The sequence below is a fragment of the Astatotilapia calliptera genome, chromosome 2 (assembly GCF_900246225.1).
Source record: "Astatotilapia calliptera chromosome 2, fAstCal1.2, whole genome shotgun sequence".
Taxonomy (NCBI): Eukaryota; Metazoa; Chordata; class Actinopteri; order Cichliformes; family Cichlidae; genus Astatotilapia; species Astatotilapia calliptera.
This window is the reverse complement of record NC_039303.1, coordinates 20,859,090-20,877,818: the sequence shown is the minus strand read 5'-3', so window position 1 is coordinate 20,877,818 and position 18,729 is coordinate 20,859,090. Positions and strand designations below refer to the sequence as shown.

Genomic DNA, 18,729 nt, shown 5'->3' with positions numbered 1-18,729 from the left:
TACAAAGACTCCCAGTTTATACACTTCTGTAGAATTTAGAAACGAGTATTATTTATATAAAATTTACTTTTGTAGAGATGGCGCTTTTATTCTAGGGGATTCTAACAACGGACCGGAAGTGGTGTCGTGCCGACTGAAGCCATTATCTGTGCTAGCGCTATTTAACCACAAAGCTAACATTTTAAAGTCGCGTACTTAAGCGGTCTGAAAAGGCTGTACTATAATCTAACTGTCTCCTTAAAGCTACCCAGTTTCCAGTTTACCCACCGCATGACAGAGGTGCAGTCGTGAAAGTAATGACTAATTTATATTTAGGGGTCAGGTTGTATTTTTAGCATTAGCCTCTGAAGGTCTGACTGGCAGACATGGAGACTCGGGGAATTGAAGACATGTTTGACTTTCGTCGGTAAGTCAGCTAACTGCTAAGTAGTGTAAACTGCTCGGTTAACCTTCACTTAGCGCTAATTAGCGCAATAAACGTTGAAGAAATACACAGAGGATATGGCGTCGACGACGTTTATTATCGGGCCACTAACCAGTATAGTAGAAGATGTATTAAATAATCTGGAAAACATGCAGCTAGATAGCCGATACTGGCAACGTTATAGTAAACAAGTCATGGATAGCGTTTGACATGAAACCTTGTCCAGTGCTAATTTTAATAAGCACGCCGATCAGTTGCAGCATGAAATGCGTGAACTAGCTAATCTTAGATGTCTGTTGGTTTCATGTATTCACTGCTTGCCTTGTGACAACGAAGAGTGAAGTTTAAGAGACTTAAATTTTTTTGATCTAGACGCAAAAGTCAGAGATTATATCTGAGCGCGTGTAAAGGGGAGAAAATAACTGACAGCAAAAGTAGCTGTCGTTGTGTACTTCAATACTAAAGTGTTTTTGACTTGAATAGAGGGCGGACATGAGGCCTGTAGACAGTGGTAATGACGACTAGAGCGTTTATGAGGTTTCGAAATGTTCTCTAGCGCTTGACTGCAGAGGGAATCGAGTAGTGACACGTGTAATATTGGTAAAAACGCTGAAACAAAAGCAGCTCTAACTCTGCAATTGGTTTTCATAACGTGTGTACAGTACTGTGCCTCGAGCCACCTTTCATAGCGTCAGACTTGATTGTAATTTTTTTTTAAGTGGTCTTGAGCATCGGTTCTCCAGGATTTCTGAAGGTCTTTCAACGTTATTCTTTAGACTCTTGCTGCCTTTTCACTCATTTTCAGTCCAGTCCTTGTAACGGACCACTTAACACTGATCTATGATTCATTCAGGAATTAAAACAGTGTTGTGTCTACACATAGCAGACAGCTTGGCAAAAAAACAATGTTAAATTACTTTGTTATCAGCAGTCTGTCACAAAAACATAAAGATAAAAGTTTGACAGATGTAATATAATACTTTTGTCACAACAAGGTGATTCCCAAAGTGCTATTTGCTGAAAATTTGGCATATTGCAGTAACATATTGCAGCACACTATAGTGTGCAGTGTCCAGTTAATTTGTTTTTAGGAAACTGGATAAGGGGAGGACAAAAGAATTGGCAGTGCTTTAAAAATTATCAACAGCAGATGAGCCAGTAAAAGTCATGTCACAGGACCTGAAAGATGCATCTGGCCCTGCAGTTGACCCAAACAACAAAAAGCACCTAATGCAAGGGATGATGTTGTATCTTTACATAACAGAAAACTTGGTAACAAAAACAAGTAATTTTACATTGTATCTTTTGGCACTTTTTTACTTGCAGTCTATAAAAGAAAAAAACTATAAAATGTTCCCATTTCTTTAGTTGAATCTGTGAAAAATGTCAAAAATAACAGTTTGGCAGATGTCGAATAATATGTTTTCTAGAAAAAGGTGATTCTCCTCAAATTTTCATGCCGAGATCTGCTAGCATGAAAATATGAGGAAACTGGACAAGAGGGGGACAGATGAAGTGGTTGGCTTAAAAAAAAATTATCTACGGCAAGTGTCTGAAAGTCATGTCCTTGAGAAACAGGAAACAGTCCTTAAGAAACAGGGAAAAAAATCTGCCATAGACCTGACAGGACCTGAGAGATACATCTGTCCCTTTAGTTAATCCAGCTACTGTTCACTGAAGACTCATTGGAAATGGTCTCAGTCTAAGGGTCGCTGTCAAGAAGCCTTTTTTAAGGAAGGGAAAAGAGGAGAAAAGGATGAAGTATGAAAATTACACAAGATCAGTGGAGGACAGCGGGATGATGGAGTAATGAATCCACGTTTTTGGTTCAACTCCTCTTCAGTATGAACAGGAAAGAATTACAACAGTGAGTGTCTGCAGCCACATGAAAAACACAGTAAAAACATACCTGAATAGAAAAGCACAAATTGGAATACGATCAAGTAGAGCTGGGCGATATAAGATTTTTTCATATCACAATATGTTTTTTTCATTTCAGGCGATAACGATATCCATCACGATATAAGCCAAATAACTATAGTTGTAAGATTTAAATGTGCCGTTGCTCACAAGTAAAATGTGAAATAATCAGCAGCTTGTTTTGATTTAAATATTTATTTCCCATAATAAGTTCAACAGGGTAGATGTACTTAAGGAACATGAGACTTTTTCAGATAAATAAAGGCAAATATTGCAAACTACACAAAAGGCAGCCGCTAAAGTGTTTAAGTTTCAAAATAGAACAAACGAAGCAGACTAAATTGTCAATTCCACTTAGAAACAAAATATTAATTCTAAAAATAAATCTTAGTTTGTTACAGAAAAACAGACAAAATTGAGTAACTTTTGTCAATATCAAATAAACTGAGAACTAAAAGGAAATTCTCAATCTCTCCTTGTTGTATAGCTTAGCTTTTCAAACAGTTTTAACAGTTACTTTAGTCTGACAAAAGCCGAATGACAAATTAGAGCTTCCAGTCAGAGATTGAGCATGCACCGCTTTATTGTATTTCCAGACTTGCTTTCGGCACAATTTAACGTGCGCGCTACTCTGTTTTTGTCAGACTTGAAATAGCCGAAATACCTCCACACTACGGAACTTCTCTGGCTCTTCCGTTCGACAATCTCTCCGGCATTGGAACCATCATCTGTTTCCTCTTCGGTAACCTTCGGTCACGCTCGGTTGATTTTTCTAGTCGGCACACTCATTTCCTCCGTTACCCGGGCGGCACCGCTGCTTCCCAAACAAATACACATGTGCGGCTTGGCACTTGTGCTGTACGTAACAAGTCATGTGACGTGACGCTGCGGCTGTGATTGGTTCGGCTCTGCGCTACTTAATTTGAATTGTCTGTTCTTTTTTCTTTTCTTTTTTTTTAAGAGGACAAGAGCGGTGAGGTCTATCGCATTAGTTTAATTTTTCTATCGAGAAAAAGTTAGTTTCGCAATACATATCGTTATCGTTCTATCGCCCAGCTCTACCATCAAGCATGAATTTGCCTCCACAGACCCCAGACCTCAACACTATTCTAGAAGTGATGGTTCATCTTGACAGAGAGAAGAGCTTTGAATGTCATCCTAGAAGATTGGAAAACAATAGGAAAGCTTGGAATTGTACAAACTCTGTTTTTGATTTACGTACTGGATTTCAGTGTGTGTTTGAACATGTTGCAATAAATACCTGCACCTATAACTAGGGATGGGTATCGAAAACCGGTTCTTGTTGAGAACCTTGGAATTGTTTGCCATTTTTGCCAATGATTCCCTTATCGATTCCAGTCGCCCCGAATGACGTCACTACGTTGCGGAGCGTCATTTACCTGGCAGGAAACACGGCGGCTCAAATGCTCAAAAGTTTGGTTATACTTTACGAGAACGGATGACAACAGGGCAACTTGCAATACTTGCAAAGTAGATATTTCATTTAAGGGAGGAAACACTACGAATATGCAAAAGCATTTGCTCACAAAACACGCGATGACCTTAAATGAATGTCGTGTTTTTAATTCCATTCTGGACTCGTGAATCTCAACCCAGCAGCAGCGGTAACGTTTGCACGTCCTCTCCCGTTAATGCGGCAGGTAAATAATCAACTAACAGTGCATATTATGTTAGCAGAGTCTGGCTCAGATGCTGGCAGTTCTCGCTGCAGTCTACCGGTAGCGTCTCCTTTCAGGCCAGGATAGACAAATGTCACCGAGCAGTGACTAAGTTTGTGGTCAAAGGCTTGCACCCATTTGCCACAGCAGATGCCCAAGATTTTCGGAATGTGTTTAATTGTAGGCAGGGACATTACTGGATATTCTTGTGTAATTGCTACAGAATAATTTATGTTACACTTTGTTATTGCTACAGAAGAATATTTATTTTATTATTTTACGTTTACAATTTTTTTTTTTTTTCCTGGGGACCCTGTGACACCCCATCAAAGAGCCGTAGGCTGGATCTCTTAAAATCTTACTGTTGGGTTTGTAAGGCCATGTTACTCCTAAATTTCTATCTTGTTCAAAGAGAAAATGTAAAACAAAGTTCTAAGCTAATCGACCTTAGTGTTCTCCTTTTTTAAAAAGAATCGATAAAGAATCGAATCGTTAAATAGAATCGAAAATGGAATCGGAATCGTGAAAATCTTATCAATACCCATCCCTACCTATAACCATTTCGTATCAAAACATAAACAGATTATGGATGGCTCTTTTTCACAGTATTGTATCATTGGATATCATTGCATAGTTGAATAACAATAGAGTGAAATGGTTAAACTCTGATGTGAGTTCATGCTATGGCTCAGTGCACATTTATCCAGTAATAAAAGGAAGAAGATCAGTAGGTTGTGAAAGATGCTGTCATTCAAATCACAGAACGGTATTTTTGAGGCTGATGGTGAGGTGTATATTTTGAAATTGGGAAATAAAAAAGGGCTAAAAATGTGTTGGTTCATTTGAAATATAATCGGCACAGGATAAAGCAATCTTGCTACAGCTCCCCTGGAAATCACTTAAATTCTCTAATTTACATTTAGATTTGTTTTTCTTTTGTGTTTTCTATTCCAAATGTCATTTTTTTGATTCTGCTCTGTTTTTGTGCAGGTTTCCCAAAGATGCTGTCGTTCTTCTGCTGTTGCTGATTTACTTTCCAGTCGGCATTTCTTTAATGTTCATACGTATTTTTATTGGTGTTCATGTGTTCCTGGTCAGCTGTGCACTTCCAGAGAGTTTTATAAGAAGGCAAGTGTTGAAAAAGTGTTCCAATACCACATTTTACTGTCAGCGGTAACCAAATCTGTAGCTGAGTCGTCTTGTGTGTCACTTGTAATCATGTTTGTGTGTGTGTGACAATAATGACTGAGGTGAAATTGTAGTATAAGGGATAACAATAGCAGTTAATGCTAACACACATGGCATCTGTGCCATTAAAATAACTGTAATTTTTTGTCAGAGTTTATTCACTTTAACCACAGTAAATACTACTGAGGCCAGTGGAAGGTAATTGTACTTTGCACACTGTAATTTTAGTTTGAAGAAAGGTGGTGACTGCATGATTAAAGAACCAAAGCATGTACATGCCCTGGAGGCTATAAGAGCAGTTAAGAAAAAAGATATTTGTACGTATTGCATATTGTGGTAAATTATACACGCAGTGTTACACTATTGAGGACTATCCTGTTGCCAAATATGTTAAAATGCTGACATCATGTTTGTTTGTTTTTTCTTTGCTTCTAGATTTGTTGTGAGGGTTATGTGCTCGGTGCTGGGGATGCATGTGAGACAGAAAAATCCCCGCTCCAGAGACAAAAACACCAAGCTGTACATATGCAATCATGTGACAGAGTTTGACCACAACATTATCAACCTCCTGACCCCCTGCAGCACAGTGAGTGCTTGGCTTAAACGTTTTTCCTGACTCAACCGTGTCATGCAGCATATTTTACACATTCAGGGATTCAGTGTAATATATCAGTGTGCTGATTGCATCAGTGCCCTCCTATTAACAAATCTATGGTGACATCATTGCATTACATGGCTTGGACATAAATACAATTTGACACTACATGCAGTTCTGTGAAGAAGAAAGTTTTCAGTTGTCTGCATTCCATTATAACTTTTGTAGGAATTAAGCTGGTAATTAGCAGTCAGGTAACTTTAATCAAATGCACTTGATGCGCTGTGAGCACCTCTATAAAAGCAGAGGTGTTTGGCAGTTTGCTGGTCTGGAGCATTCAGATATGTGTCTTTCTAGGAGTGGACGTCCCAGCAAATTCACCCCATGCTCAGTCTCTCTGACCACTGCATGGTCAATGAGTCGACCGTGAACTCCTCTGTATACCAAAGTATTCTAGAGTCAAATGTGAGGCCATCTGTCTGACAGCTAAAGCTTGGTCCAAATTTGGTTATGCAACAGGACAATGATCCCAGGCACAGGAACAAATCTCTAACAGATATACTGAAAAATTCAGTTCTCAAGGTGTTGCAATGCACCTTAATCTCAGTGAAATGCTGTGACAGGACCCTGAGAGAGCTGTGCGTGGAGGCAAGATTGTGCTGGTGCATTAACACATGTTATAATATACCTGATCTATTCTCAAGGTCTGTCAGTTGAAAAAAGAAGATCCTGTGTACTTTAATGTATTTTAAATATAGTAAATATGTGGTGAATTTGACCCGTCTCTTTCTGCCTATCAGCCCCAGTTAGATGGCTCCACAGGCTTTGTGTGCTGGGCCAGAGGCTTCATGGAAATCCATGCAGGCTCCGGAGCCATAGGAGAGTCTCTGCAGAGTTACTGCTCTGCTGAAGGCACCACACCTTTGCTCCTGTTTCCTGAAGAGGACACCACAAATGGCCGCGCCGGTCTTCTCAAATTCAGGTGACGTTTGTACACATGTTACTGTACGGTAATAAACAAGAACTCTCCGATAACACAGCAAGTGTTTGCAATTCATCAGCACCCTGGGACGGTTTTGGCCTCTTACCCATACCCAGTGATTTAATGCAGCCAGCGACAAATTATCATCCCTCTTTCATGGCACATTGAGATAGAGATGAATTACTTTGGCGGTTGAGTCTCCCCCACTAATTTCCCTCTAGAGTTGTAGGGAAATTAGTGCAAGGAAGTGAAAACAGCTGCTAAATTGATTCATTTCTATAGTTAATTCGAGTAAGACTGAAACAAGTGTACTGTATCCTCAGTGGAGATGCACATGAAAACCAGAGAAGCTGGGAGTTGCACTTTATAATGAGGTTGTGATTATTGCCATGCTTTTCTTTACAGTCTCTGATACTCTTCTTTTACTGGAACCTAACGCAGACTCTTAGGCTGCGCCTCCTTTGTGCCATGTCAGAATCACCCGTTCACTATGTTGCTGATGCTAACTACCAAAGGCATTGGCCTTTAAATGCTTAGCTGACTAATTGCACATATCCTGAATGTCTTTAACAATAAAATCAATTGTTATTGGCTCACAGCACAAAGCCAACCAGCTACTATATTAAATATCTATATATGTTTTTTCTCTCAGCTCCTGGCCTTTCTCACTGACTGAATCCATCCAACCTGTGGCCTTACGGGTGACCAGACCATTGATCTCTTTGGTAAAGTCATTTGAACTCACATTTAGAATGAAAGTGACATTTAAAAGAGCTGATGAAATGATGTGACTGCACACCAAAGTAATCTAACAACACGATTACCTCCTGTCTGTACACAGAGCACACCGGAGTCCAGCTGGCTGACGGAGCTCTTATGGACATTTTTTGTTCCATGGACAGTGTATCATGTAAGGTACTAAATAATTTGTGTCATTATTTCTATCTTTTTCTGCAGCCACATTTTTCACAATGTAGGTCTCATTTCTTTTACCCTAACCTGGTTTTGTGGAGATTGTTATGTAAAATCCAAAAAACACAAAAAACTGTGAATTTTTGGCACAAACTACCCTCCTCAGGCTCATGCTCCTGCCAGGACTTCTGATTAATGAATGTGCATTTCAAAATCATATTGCTTTCATGAGCAAGTTTTTTGTTTGTTTTGTTTTTTTGTTTTGTTTTTTTTTGTTTTTTGTTTTGGTTGGTTTTTTTTGGTCTGAGTTTTTGAAAAGACCTTCTATTGATTCTTAGTATTTCTGTTGCTCTAATTGTTCAGATTGTCTTCTTAGCATTGCTTTTTTGTGTTTCGTTTCCATCCCAGTTGGCTCCCAACAGTATCCAGACAAGATGGCGAGTCGACACAGGAGTTTGCCAACAAAGTCCAGGAGGTAAGAACAGCGTGTGCCACTTGGATGCACATGAGTTATATTTGTAATTGTAAAAACAAATATGCGTGTGTGTGATATGTGTAAGAGTTATGAAGCCTTGCACCTGTACACAGATCTCTTTGTTGTTGTGTTGCAAAACGTCATGCATAGCAGATGTGAGTTCCCACTTTCTGCTTGTGTGTTTTTGTTTAGCTGCTAGCTGCTGAGCTTGGCTTGGTCGCCACCAAAATCACTAAAGCTGATAAAGCAGAGCACATCAAAAGGACAAGACGCATTGTTCCACAAACAACCACAAGTAAGTCGGTCACATGATTCAACATCAACTCTGTCCATGTGGGAGATTCAGCTGATTGGAGGTTTGTTTGTTTTGTTTTTTAAATGTAGGTGTAACACCTGGTTCTATTGGGCTTGGATTCATGAGTTTGGGCACAGATGACCGCAGGATTGCTAAGATGGCTCAGCAGGTGAAGGACGTGTTGCCCCATGTTCCACTGAATGTCATCACAAAGGATTTAGGTACACTTACATTTGGCTACCACATCTATTTTCTTGGAATACACTTTTATGTTCATTCTGCACCTGAGCTCTTCTGTCACACTTTCACTTTGTAAGAAGTCCTTTAAAAAGAATGATAGATTCATTTGCCATGCACTAACAGTTGTTCTTTTTATTGTGTATAGCAAAAACCAATTGTGTTGACACCACCATTACAAATCTGCTGGAGAACAAGGAGGAAACATCAATGGAAGCAGCGGGGATCTCGACTTTTGGCCCTTCCAAGATCAGCTCCTATTCTTCTGGTCCTGCTTCCACCTTAAAGGTTTGATAAGGCCTATTTCCTAGAATTTAACCAGACAATTTGAAGTTATAGAGCACATCTGATTAATTTACGGGTCAATATCATTGACTGATATAAGCTACTTGGTGATCTGTTGGTATCTGCATTTGTAATAGTCATAAACAACATTTTTAAAAAGTAAAGAAAGAACAGGAGAAACAGCCTTCAGTGATGTTATGAATGTTGAAATTGCAAAGTTTGCCCATCACAGGGCGCTCTGCAACTCCCCTGTTGGCACACCACAAACACAACAACCAGCTTGTAAAGTCAGGAAGACTGTAAACGGGCAACTAAGGAACTACATCTAACAAATGTTAATCTGTTTGCGTTTGATGCATCTGAAAGAAAAACATGATAAGAGGACAACCTGTCAAATTTAAATCATTGAATTATTGGTACCAGGCAAAAAAGTCATGTATTTGTCAGGCTCTAATAAGTTGGGTAAAAAATTATTATTTATGAAGTGATACCGAAAAGGTCCATAAAAGGCACAAGCTGTCCAGAGGTGTACGAGAAGATGATCTTGATCTTTTGATCTCATAAGCTCCATATCAGTGCCTTTTTATCACACTATTTACCTTACATTTTAGCTGCACTGCATGATAATAATCACTAAGATATTATTTATAGTAAAGGAGCCCAATATGCAGTCGGTCCATCACATGCTGTCAAAATCAGTGAGACGTGAAGCGGCCGTCTCCTTATTTTTTAAGACTGCACATCCCAGACCCTCAGATACATCCGTACAATATAATGAGCCCTAGTGTCTTCTGTTAGTTTTGGCTTATCTGTGTACATGAATGTTAATAAGAATATCTGTTTTTTGCAGTTTTTTTTTTTTTTTTGTTTTTTAAATTCCATTTTGTTTTTATTCATAGCCTGCTGCCAAAACTTTTGGGAAATCACCAACCGACAGACATTTGTCTCTCCAAGAAAGAAAAGAAGCGCTGTATAACTTTGCACGAAGGTGAGTTTTTCTAGTAACTATTATCTTTACTGCTTTAAGCAAGTGTTTCTGGACTTTGTAATAATACCCCATGACAGTTCAGTTCATCTTAATAAGAGACCTGAGAGAGCAGCCAAAGCTGTTTGGTTGTTCGTTGTTCAGGGCTGAGAAGTTATGCAACATTCATTTGATTTGAGATTTTCTTGCTTTGGGTTGAGTGTGTTGTTCATTTCTGATTCTTCACAGTATTCGAGCAACACCAAGCACAGATCGTATGCAAAACAGAAAGTGTCTTTACAAATTTAAATTCCACAACTTTGTTTTGACAAACAACATCCACATCTCTAAACTCAATTTTGGAGAACAAATTGTCAACAAACGGTACCTGGCAAAACCTATGGCGGAAAGACACTGATGAACACGGTGAAGCATTAGCATAATTTTATTTATAGTCTAATAAAAGCCAGAGGGATGACTCCAAATGAATGCTAACTTTGTTGTGAGTCTGCTGGATTTTCTCATGAGTGCAGCTGTGTCCAAACACATCTGCTATACAAACTTTGTGTTGTGGTAATAGGTTAGTATTTTGTTAAAGGTTGTTGTGCTGCCCCCACGTGGCTGAAAATACATCAGTGCATTTTTTTTAAATAAAGGTAATAAAGCTGGAAATTGTAAGAGAAGAAATCTTATGTGAGCATTGGTGTCAATTGTAGCACTAAATGTTTTGGTAACTATGTAAGCAATGACTGAGTATGTCAGTGCCATTACCCTTTTTTTTTTTTTTTTTTTTTTTTTTTAACTTGTGAGACTGAGGTTTTAGCTTGCTCTGAGCTCGGACGTGCGTGTCCAGTGATTTTATTTATTGCTTGAGCCGATTTAATGTAAGTTTGCTTGGCAAACATGATCTCTGGATGGTGGGGCATGAGATGAGCTCTCTTGTTCGTCGTATTACCAGAGTATTTGAATTTATTTAAATATAGATATTTGATGCGCCTGATGAACATGCAAAATATCAAGATAATAAAATACTGTTGTGGTGCTGAATCAAAATTTTTTTTTTTTTTTTTTTTTCTCTCTCCCTTCACGCCACTATTACCTAAAAGTCAAAATAATTTGGCATGAGCGTGGTCTTAGACCCTAATAAGAGCACAACTGTACAATCACAGTGAGTCTGGACGTGTCAGAGTTGCATCTGTAGTTGTGTTTATTAAACTTTTATGATGCTAAATAAAAGCTGTATTTAATCTTTTTCTTTTCCTTTTCCCTTCTTCCAGACGCTACATTGAAAAGCATGGATTGGAGCAGGAAGACGGTCACTGAACAGTCTGGGTCAAGCAATTATGGAAAGAAGCATATTCACGTTGCATAGCTGTCTGATTTGAATGATGATTTTATATTTCCCCAAACAGTTCTGTTGACAAAAAGGATTTTGTTCTTACGTATTCAGGACATGTATAAGTTCATGGAATGGTGATTATGCATGTGTTCAGTTTTTCATTCTGGCTGATACATAATTTTGATAACAGTTTGTATTACAATCCACTGACTGTGAATCATCTATTTATTTTTATAATGTCCAGAGTTGTTGATGGAAATAAACCTCCGCTTGACCTTGCTTTAATGAAATGATTTCACATCCATGTGTTGTCAAGAGTTTGGCATGTGATTAAGAGGCCCCAGGTTTTGGCAAGTAAAGTGAAATTTGACTTCCAGTTGCATGACATTTGTATTTTAATAGTTTTATGTTTTTTCTATTCTCCAAATACATGTCAACCAAATCCTGCCATAAGAGGGAGCCAGAACATGGTGAACCTCGGCAGTCCTATAGACACAGCAGGAATCTAGAAACTAGTGGATGGTGTATTTTAATTAATGTGAACATTTCACACATGTAACTGTGTGTGTTCATCAGTTAAAACTCCATCAGAAATTTAAAAGTCAGATGAGTTGTAACAGGTTGAAAACAAACATCCATAAACTGAGACTAAACTGTGACATGAAGACCAGCTGGAACAGTCACTGTGGGATTTGATAACTGAAAAGGCAGAAAAACCACTGACCTATGAATCATTCATACATAACAAGGCACCTAACTCAAGGAATGAACCAGTGTTTTGTCTACACAGGTGGCAAAAAACAATACTTGGATCTTTAGGCACTTTGTTACTAGCAGCCTTTTACAAAGTAACATTTGTTTCAGTTTCTTTAGTTGAAGCTACTGAAAAATAAATAGCACCGTTTGAAAGACAGCGTGGTATTTTTAAAATCATTTGCATAAACTTATCTCCATAAACTGGAGAAGTGTGGCTGTCTATTATTATTAGGTGATAATTAAGGAAAGAAAATCTCCATTTCCCAGCAGCACTTAAAGGCAACTTTTTCCGCTACACCGGATATGACGTTTTCTTTCTCAACGGAGCACAACTGCGATTAAGCTAACTAGTTAGCAATGTCGGACATTGAGGAAACAGTTGAATCTGTACAAGTTAACGAAGACAAAGAGTTTGATGTAGAGGTCGAGGAGCACATCGAGGATGAATTTGCTGTTGACCCGACTCGATACATATTTTACAGGTATTGTCTAGTTATCACTTTCTCTTTGGGTGGCTAACTTAGCTTTGGTCGCTCCTCTACCGGTGCTTAGTAACTACTCTGTAGCTCGTGTTTGTTATAACGCGGTAATGTTTGATAACTTATAGTTTAATACGAGTTTTGTTAGCAGCTGTCAAAAGTGCACTATAATTATCGTCTTTGTGATGGAAAGCCGGAGGAGTTGCGCTAACAGCCCTCTTTCTAGTAGAAGGTTCAGCTCTGTACGTTTATTCTAGCCAATACCTTCAGAAAGAATAGTACCCAGGTTAATTTGGCGTCCTAACGTCACAGCTTGTCTTAATGATTTCAGTATAAAGTTAAACAGTTATCGCATTTGCAGTTTTTTTCCTTGCACAGAGGCTTTTTTTTGCCGCCCCCTCCAAAGTGTCAGATGACAATCAGCAGCATTGTAATGACTTTGCTGTTTGGGTTTTCTTTTACCCAAGAATAGGAGACCTCCTTGCTTATATGGCGGTCAGAAATGGCTGAAAAATGCATTGGTTGATCACAAAAACAGTGTACAAATTCCCCCCAAAGTAGTTAGCTCAGTCAGAGACATTATATCAAGAGATATAATACTCACAGAAGCCTGAATTGAATTTATGGGAGAATTTGGTGACAGCAGACGTGGTAGTAGTAAGTTTAATGGTTCTTAAAGCCTTATTTGTGGACCAAAAACTGGTGACTGGGCTGGTGATTATCTACAATATATTTGTTTCTAGATGGATCTTGGCCCTGTGTAACTAAATACATTAGCTACTGTCAGGCTGTGCTGACAGTTAATCCACCTCCGTGTTTTTGTGTTTCAGAGACAGAAAGGAGTGGGCTGACCTGGAGCCTGTTCCACAGGATGATGGACCAAATCCTGTAGTGAAGATTGCCTACTCGGAAAAGTGTAAGATTGCTAGTGAACCATGGAAGGCTCATAGGGAATTGCAAGACAGCAAGGAAGTGGGTAGAGGGAAAGGTCACTGCAAGATATTATACGTCTAAGTCAGGGGTGTCAAACTCAAATACACAGTGGGCCAAAATTCAAAACTGGATCAAAGTCGCGGGCTAACATTAATATTCATTGAAAAAAAATCTTCCTCCAAATATAACAATGAATCTTTTCTTATGGACTCAAACAAGTTTTGCTGAAAAACTGAATATGGAACAAGCAAAGCTTAATACTAAACAATATATATAACTTATATAAACGTATATATAACTTAATATTGCACATATGCAAAATCAAAATTCCAATTAAATAACACATCAGTGGAATTCATTTCTTAAATAAAAAATGTATTTGCAGGCTTCTGAATTAAATTTTATCATTTATCAAATTTTCATCATGTTCTCCCACCTGTTCAGAAAGCTCCTGTTTTCTGCCTTTCTTTTTGCCATTTTGGGATAGGTAGCATGGCAGTATTTGCATGGTTGCTATGACTATGGTCAACAGAGGAGAGGGTGCTAATGGGTCCTGTCATGACTGACGTGCCAAAACACCAACAGAGCATTCTGGGACTTGTAGTATTAGCAGTACATGCACTGTATAATACCGGCAGGCCAACTCTAATAGTAATTTTGTATGGCTTCGTGGGCCAAATGTAATTAGGCTGCGGGCCAAATTTGGCCCACGGGCCAGAGTTTGACACCTATGATCTAAGTAGTCATCTTCATCCTGTCATGAAACCATACGATGGGGCTCAAGTGATCACTGAAAGGTTTTATGATTATGACAATGACAGCAAATATCATTTGCTGTTTGGGACATTTTTGACTGCCAGTACCCTCATCCTAATTTGTAAAAATACCAAAGTAGGGGGTTTTTTTTGTTTTGTTTTTTTTGTTTGTTTGTTTTTTTGGAATAATGGTGTTCTATGCCTCCAGGAGATTTCCAAACACTTGGAGAATCATTGCCGTACTGGTGGCACCTGGCTTCCTTGCTGTACTTTCCTTCCTTTAGGCACATTATGTTGTTTTTTCCGTTAATATGCCACTTGTCTGTTAAAATCCAAACTATTTCAGATGAAATATGATTGCAGAAGGATTTCATATCTAATGTTCACGTCTTTCTTCCAACAGTCTCAGATGTCTACGACTATTTCCGTGCCCTCCTAAAGAATGATGAAAAAACTGAGCGGGCTTTCGCTCTGACTGCAGATGCCATTGACCTAAATGCTGCAAATTACACTGTCTGGTGAGCATTTTGCCTGCTGGAAAAGCAGTGCTGATCTTTTGATGTTGTAGCATTTACACATAATGGGAAAAAGAGCAAAGGAGATGACATTCATAGTTAAGTAGTACTGTTTATAGGTACAGTGCCTCAGGCCAGTCACAATTTTAAAACTGCATCAGAGTATAAAATGTGTTTGTTTTGTTTAGAAATGAGTGTCTTCTGTGAAAATGTAATCTAACATATGCTGTGGTACTGTCCAGGCACTACAGGCGAGTACTCCTGCAAGCCCTGTCGAAGGACCTAAAGGAGGAGATGAAATACATTACTAACATTATTGAAGAGCAACCCAAAAACTATCAAGTCTGGTAAGTGCATTATGTGAATTTATCCAGAGCACATAGAGAGGAGAGTGGGAGTGGGACATTCCTAAAACGACTCAAGTTTAATGAAAAAGTTGGAAGATAAGGACGGCTTTCTAAACTCCCTTCTGCTCCAGGCATCACAGACGTATGGTGGTCGAGTGGTTGAATGACCCCTCGGAGGAACTCCAGTTCATCGCAGACATTCTCAGCCAAGATGCAAAGAACTACCACGCTTGGCAGCACAGACAGTGGGTCATCCAGGTAGGTGTTGCTCTCGGCAGAGTTTGGCTCCAAAGCTGAGGAACGAGATCCAGTTCTCCTCCCACAGCGACGCTCTCTGCCAGACTGACTCCTTCACTGATTAATTTGGTTGGCTGTTTGTGTGTAGTTCGAGTCCCTCTGTGGTCAGTATTTGTATCATGTAATGCGAGGCAATGCACGACACAAACGCTGCACTATGTAACCGCATAAACGTGTTGGATGCCAGCTTAGTTTTCTTTGTACCCCAGGAGTACAAACTGTGGGACAACGAGCTGGAGTTTGTGGAGAATCTGTTGGAGGAAGATGTGAGGAACAACTCTGCATGGAACCAGAGGCATTTTGTGATTTCTCACACTACAGGCTTTTCAGATCCAGCTGTAGTGGAGAGAGAGATTCAGTAGGTGCTTTTTTTTTTCTTGCATTTTTCTAGTGTTGTTTAATTAATTGTAATGTTTAATTGGTGAGGAAATATTAGGTTTATTATATTAAAAATCATCCAGTGCCTCACAGCTGACCCCATTAGGTTCAGTAATGTTAGTATATTTAGTGGAGGCTTGAAATTTTTTACCTTCATACGTGAATTCTTAAGTAAGAACTGAGGCGCTAAAAATGTTTGATCGGTGTGACAAGTCCAAACTATTATTTATAACATGTAAACCCCAGTGTGGTTTCTCCAGTTCATGACCGCAACCTACACTGATGTGTGTTAAAATATGATTGTGTTAGAATTTGTATTTTGACACAAAAATGAGCAGAGCTAGAAGATCTAAAACATGGATAAAAATGAGACTTTTATTATCCTACAGTTTGTTTTGATCATTCACCCATTCCACATGGTGACAAGTTTACCCAAAATGCACTTTCAGAGGTTTCCTCCATTGACTTATCAGACAAAATTAAGGGTACCAGTGCATGTTAGAGTGGTTGTAAAGTTGATTTTCAATTTTTCCCAGAGCATAAATATGTTTTCTAGCCTTGAAAATGTCGTGTGGCTAGCTCCTATACTTGGCTGACCCCTCCAAAAATAATCTAACTGATTGCCTTTAACTACTTCACTCGATCTATACATTTTCTTTAATATGTCTTGGTTTCATAGTCTCTTGTTTAATTTTTGTGTAATTACACAACAGCAGTGTAGCACTGTTTATTCATTAGTTTAGACAGGCAGGAGTAAGATAATGATCCCCTCTCAAATAAAATGGAGCAATTTGTAATATTTAAAGACAATCAGTGTTTATCACTCTTGTATTGCACAAATTCAATAGAGAGTAACCTGCTCATGAATGACCAACAGCAAAACAGTTTGAAACTCAGTCTGTACTAGAGATGGTCAATAATCTGCTTCAGTGTAAGAGCTCTGCTGTTCTAACATCAAGGTAAATACAGCCCTGAGCAACTAAACTGTAAACATAATGGAACAAAGATGGAACTACTCGGTTTGACATCGTGACAACTTTAGCAAAAATAACTTGAAGCAGTTGTTTTCTGTTTTCAGTCTCTCACATTGTTGTGAATTAATTTTGGCCCACTCTTCTTTACTGTGACTGGAGCATTGCACCGCCTTAATTCTCTTCTTTTTCAGCTATTCAGTTGTAGATTGGCTTCTGTGCTTGGGATCACTGTCCTGTTGTTTGACACAATATCAGCCAAACTTTGGCAAACGGGCTCACATTTAACTCTAGAATACTTTGATATACAGAGGAGTTCATAGTCCACTCAATAAGTGCAAGGTGCCTGGGTCCTGGGTCACAGTTAGCATGAGGTGTTTGTTTTGGTTTTACTCTCAGTAACTTTAACATGTTTTTTGCACTTGGGTGTTTTTGGAATTTCTGCTGGGATATCCACCGCTCCAGTTGTTTTAGTGTGCTATAGGAATGTCAAAAACTCAAGATTTAGTCATTAAAATCACTTCTGACAACTTCTGACTCTCTCTCTCTCTCTCTCTCTCTCTCTCTCTCTCTCTCTCTCTCTCTCTCTCTCTCTCTGTCTGTCTGTCTGTCTATGCAATATGAATACATACATGTTTCTGTACCCTCAGCATTGTTCCTGCTTCAGTTGTGCAGTTGCATTCATTTTTCTGCTGTTCTTCCCTTTGTGTCAGATATTGCCTGAACCAGATCAGGAAGGCTCCCCATAATGAAAGTGCATGGAATTATTTGAAAGGGTAAGATGCAAATCACAGTGTAAATGATCCTATGTGTGTTTACCTGTAAGGCCCAAACATGCTGACATTTTCTCACTAGAATATTTCACCGTGCCATCCTAAGACATTCAATATATAGCACGCTACAGGGAGCTTGAGAAATGGTTATTAAAAATGGAAAAGCTCACTGCCAGTATCCTCTCTTATTTCCTTCTTTTTTTCCCCCCCAAGGATGCTGCAAGACCGAGGTCTGTCATCTCAGCCAGGTCTGCTGGAGAGGGTGCTGGAGCTAAAGGAGACACATTGTTCACCTTACCTGCTAGCATTTCTGTTTGATTGCTATGAGGATGCCTTAGAGAACATCGCCCAAAAAGAAAAGGTAGAAGAGGAGGAGCAAAAGGAAACTTTAAGAAAGGCTCTAGAAGTAAGTCCTTAGGCATACTTAGAAATAAAAGTTTGCACCCCAATGTTGTTCTTGTCAAACTCGAGATCTGAAACAATGTTGTTGTGCTTTGTTGTCTTCCTTTGAAGATTTGTCAACTACTGGCACAGGAGAAGGACACCATCCGTAAAGAGTACTGGGAGTTTTTGGGACGTTCTTTAAGGAACAAATATGGAAACGGTACTCTCTCTGATGAGCCCATGGCAGAAAATCCTGAGCCATCCATCTCAGCATCACAGTCGCAGGAGGCTAGCTAGGTCTCCTGGGGACTCGCACCATTTCCACTCCCTGCCCTGCTTCATCGCTGCCCTGCTGTCCGCAGAATCAACTCCTGGAGCTTGATATTACTGTAAATGGCTATAATTTATATTGCTGAACAAGGTTTGAGAAATAACCACAGACAAAAGGTCACCTAGAGTCTGAAATACACGTGACAGCTACATCAGAAAGTCTTTAAAAAATGAGGGAGTTAACCTGGAAGTGAGTCTTTTAGCCAGGTTTAGATTTAGATTCATTAACTGGTTGTTCTTTTTCTTTGTTTCAACTTGAATATGTGTATGTATGTTGTCATGGATTCAGCTGCACCCCTGTGAGTGTGACATTTACGTTGTTTTACAGCTTTTTGTTATTTTTAATTCATGGAACTGACGCGTTAGTGAGCAGACTTCAAAGTAAGACTTCATTTGGACTTCTGGTTACAAAACGCATTTTTCACATAAATATAAAGGAGAATATTTGGTTTGAACGGGGAATTCATCTGCTTGTGTTTAAGGAAAGATGAGAAATATAAGTTTGGAATAACAGCA

At 39.0% G+C, this 18,729-nt stretch overlaps 2 protein-coding genes across 2 annotated transcripts; both read left to right on the top strand.

Annotated features, from left to right (window-relative positions):
• The first annotated feature begins 93 nt into the window (after positions 1 to 93).
• Positions 94 to 11,585, top strand: aup1 (AUP1 lipid droplet regulating VLDL assembly factor). Its single transcript, XM_026186989.1, has 12 exons — positions 94 to 406; positions 5,014 to 5,151; positions 5,647 to 5,797; positions 6,607 to 6,788; positions 7,441 to 7,513; positions 7,630 to 7,703; positions 8,109 to 8,175; positions 8,368 to 8,470; positions 8,560 to 8,691; positions 8,856 to 8,995; positions 9,892 to 9,980; positions 11,234 to 11,585. Exons 1-12 carry the CDS (start codon positions 366 to 368, stop codon positions 11,277 to 11,279), a joined length of 1,236 nt encoding a protein of 411 aa, XP_026042774.1. The 5' UTR covers positions 94 to 365; the 3' UTR covers positions 11,280 to 11,585.
• A 751-nt stretch (positions 11,586 to 12,336) lies between these two features.
• Positions 12,337 to 18,729, top strand: fnta (farnesyltransferase, CAAX box, subunit alpha). The gene is made up of 9 exons (XM_026186968.1): positions 12,337 to 12,533; positions 13,361 to 13,446; positions 14,622 to 14,736; positions 14,976 to 15,080; positions 15,212 to 15,338; positions 15,587 to 15,735; positions 17,440 to 17,502; positions 17,713 to 17,905; positions 18,013 to 18,729. Exons 1-9 carry the CDS (start codon positions 12,409 to 12,411, stop codon positions 18,178 to 18,180), a joined length of 1,131 nt encoding a protein of 376 aa, XP_026042753.1. The 5' UTR covers positions 12,337 to 12,408; the 3' UTR covers positions 18,181 to 18,729.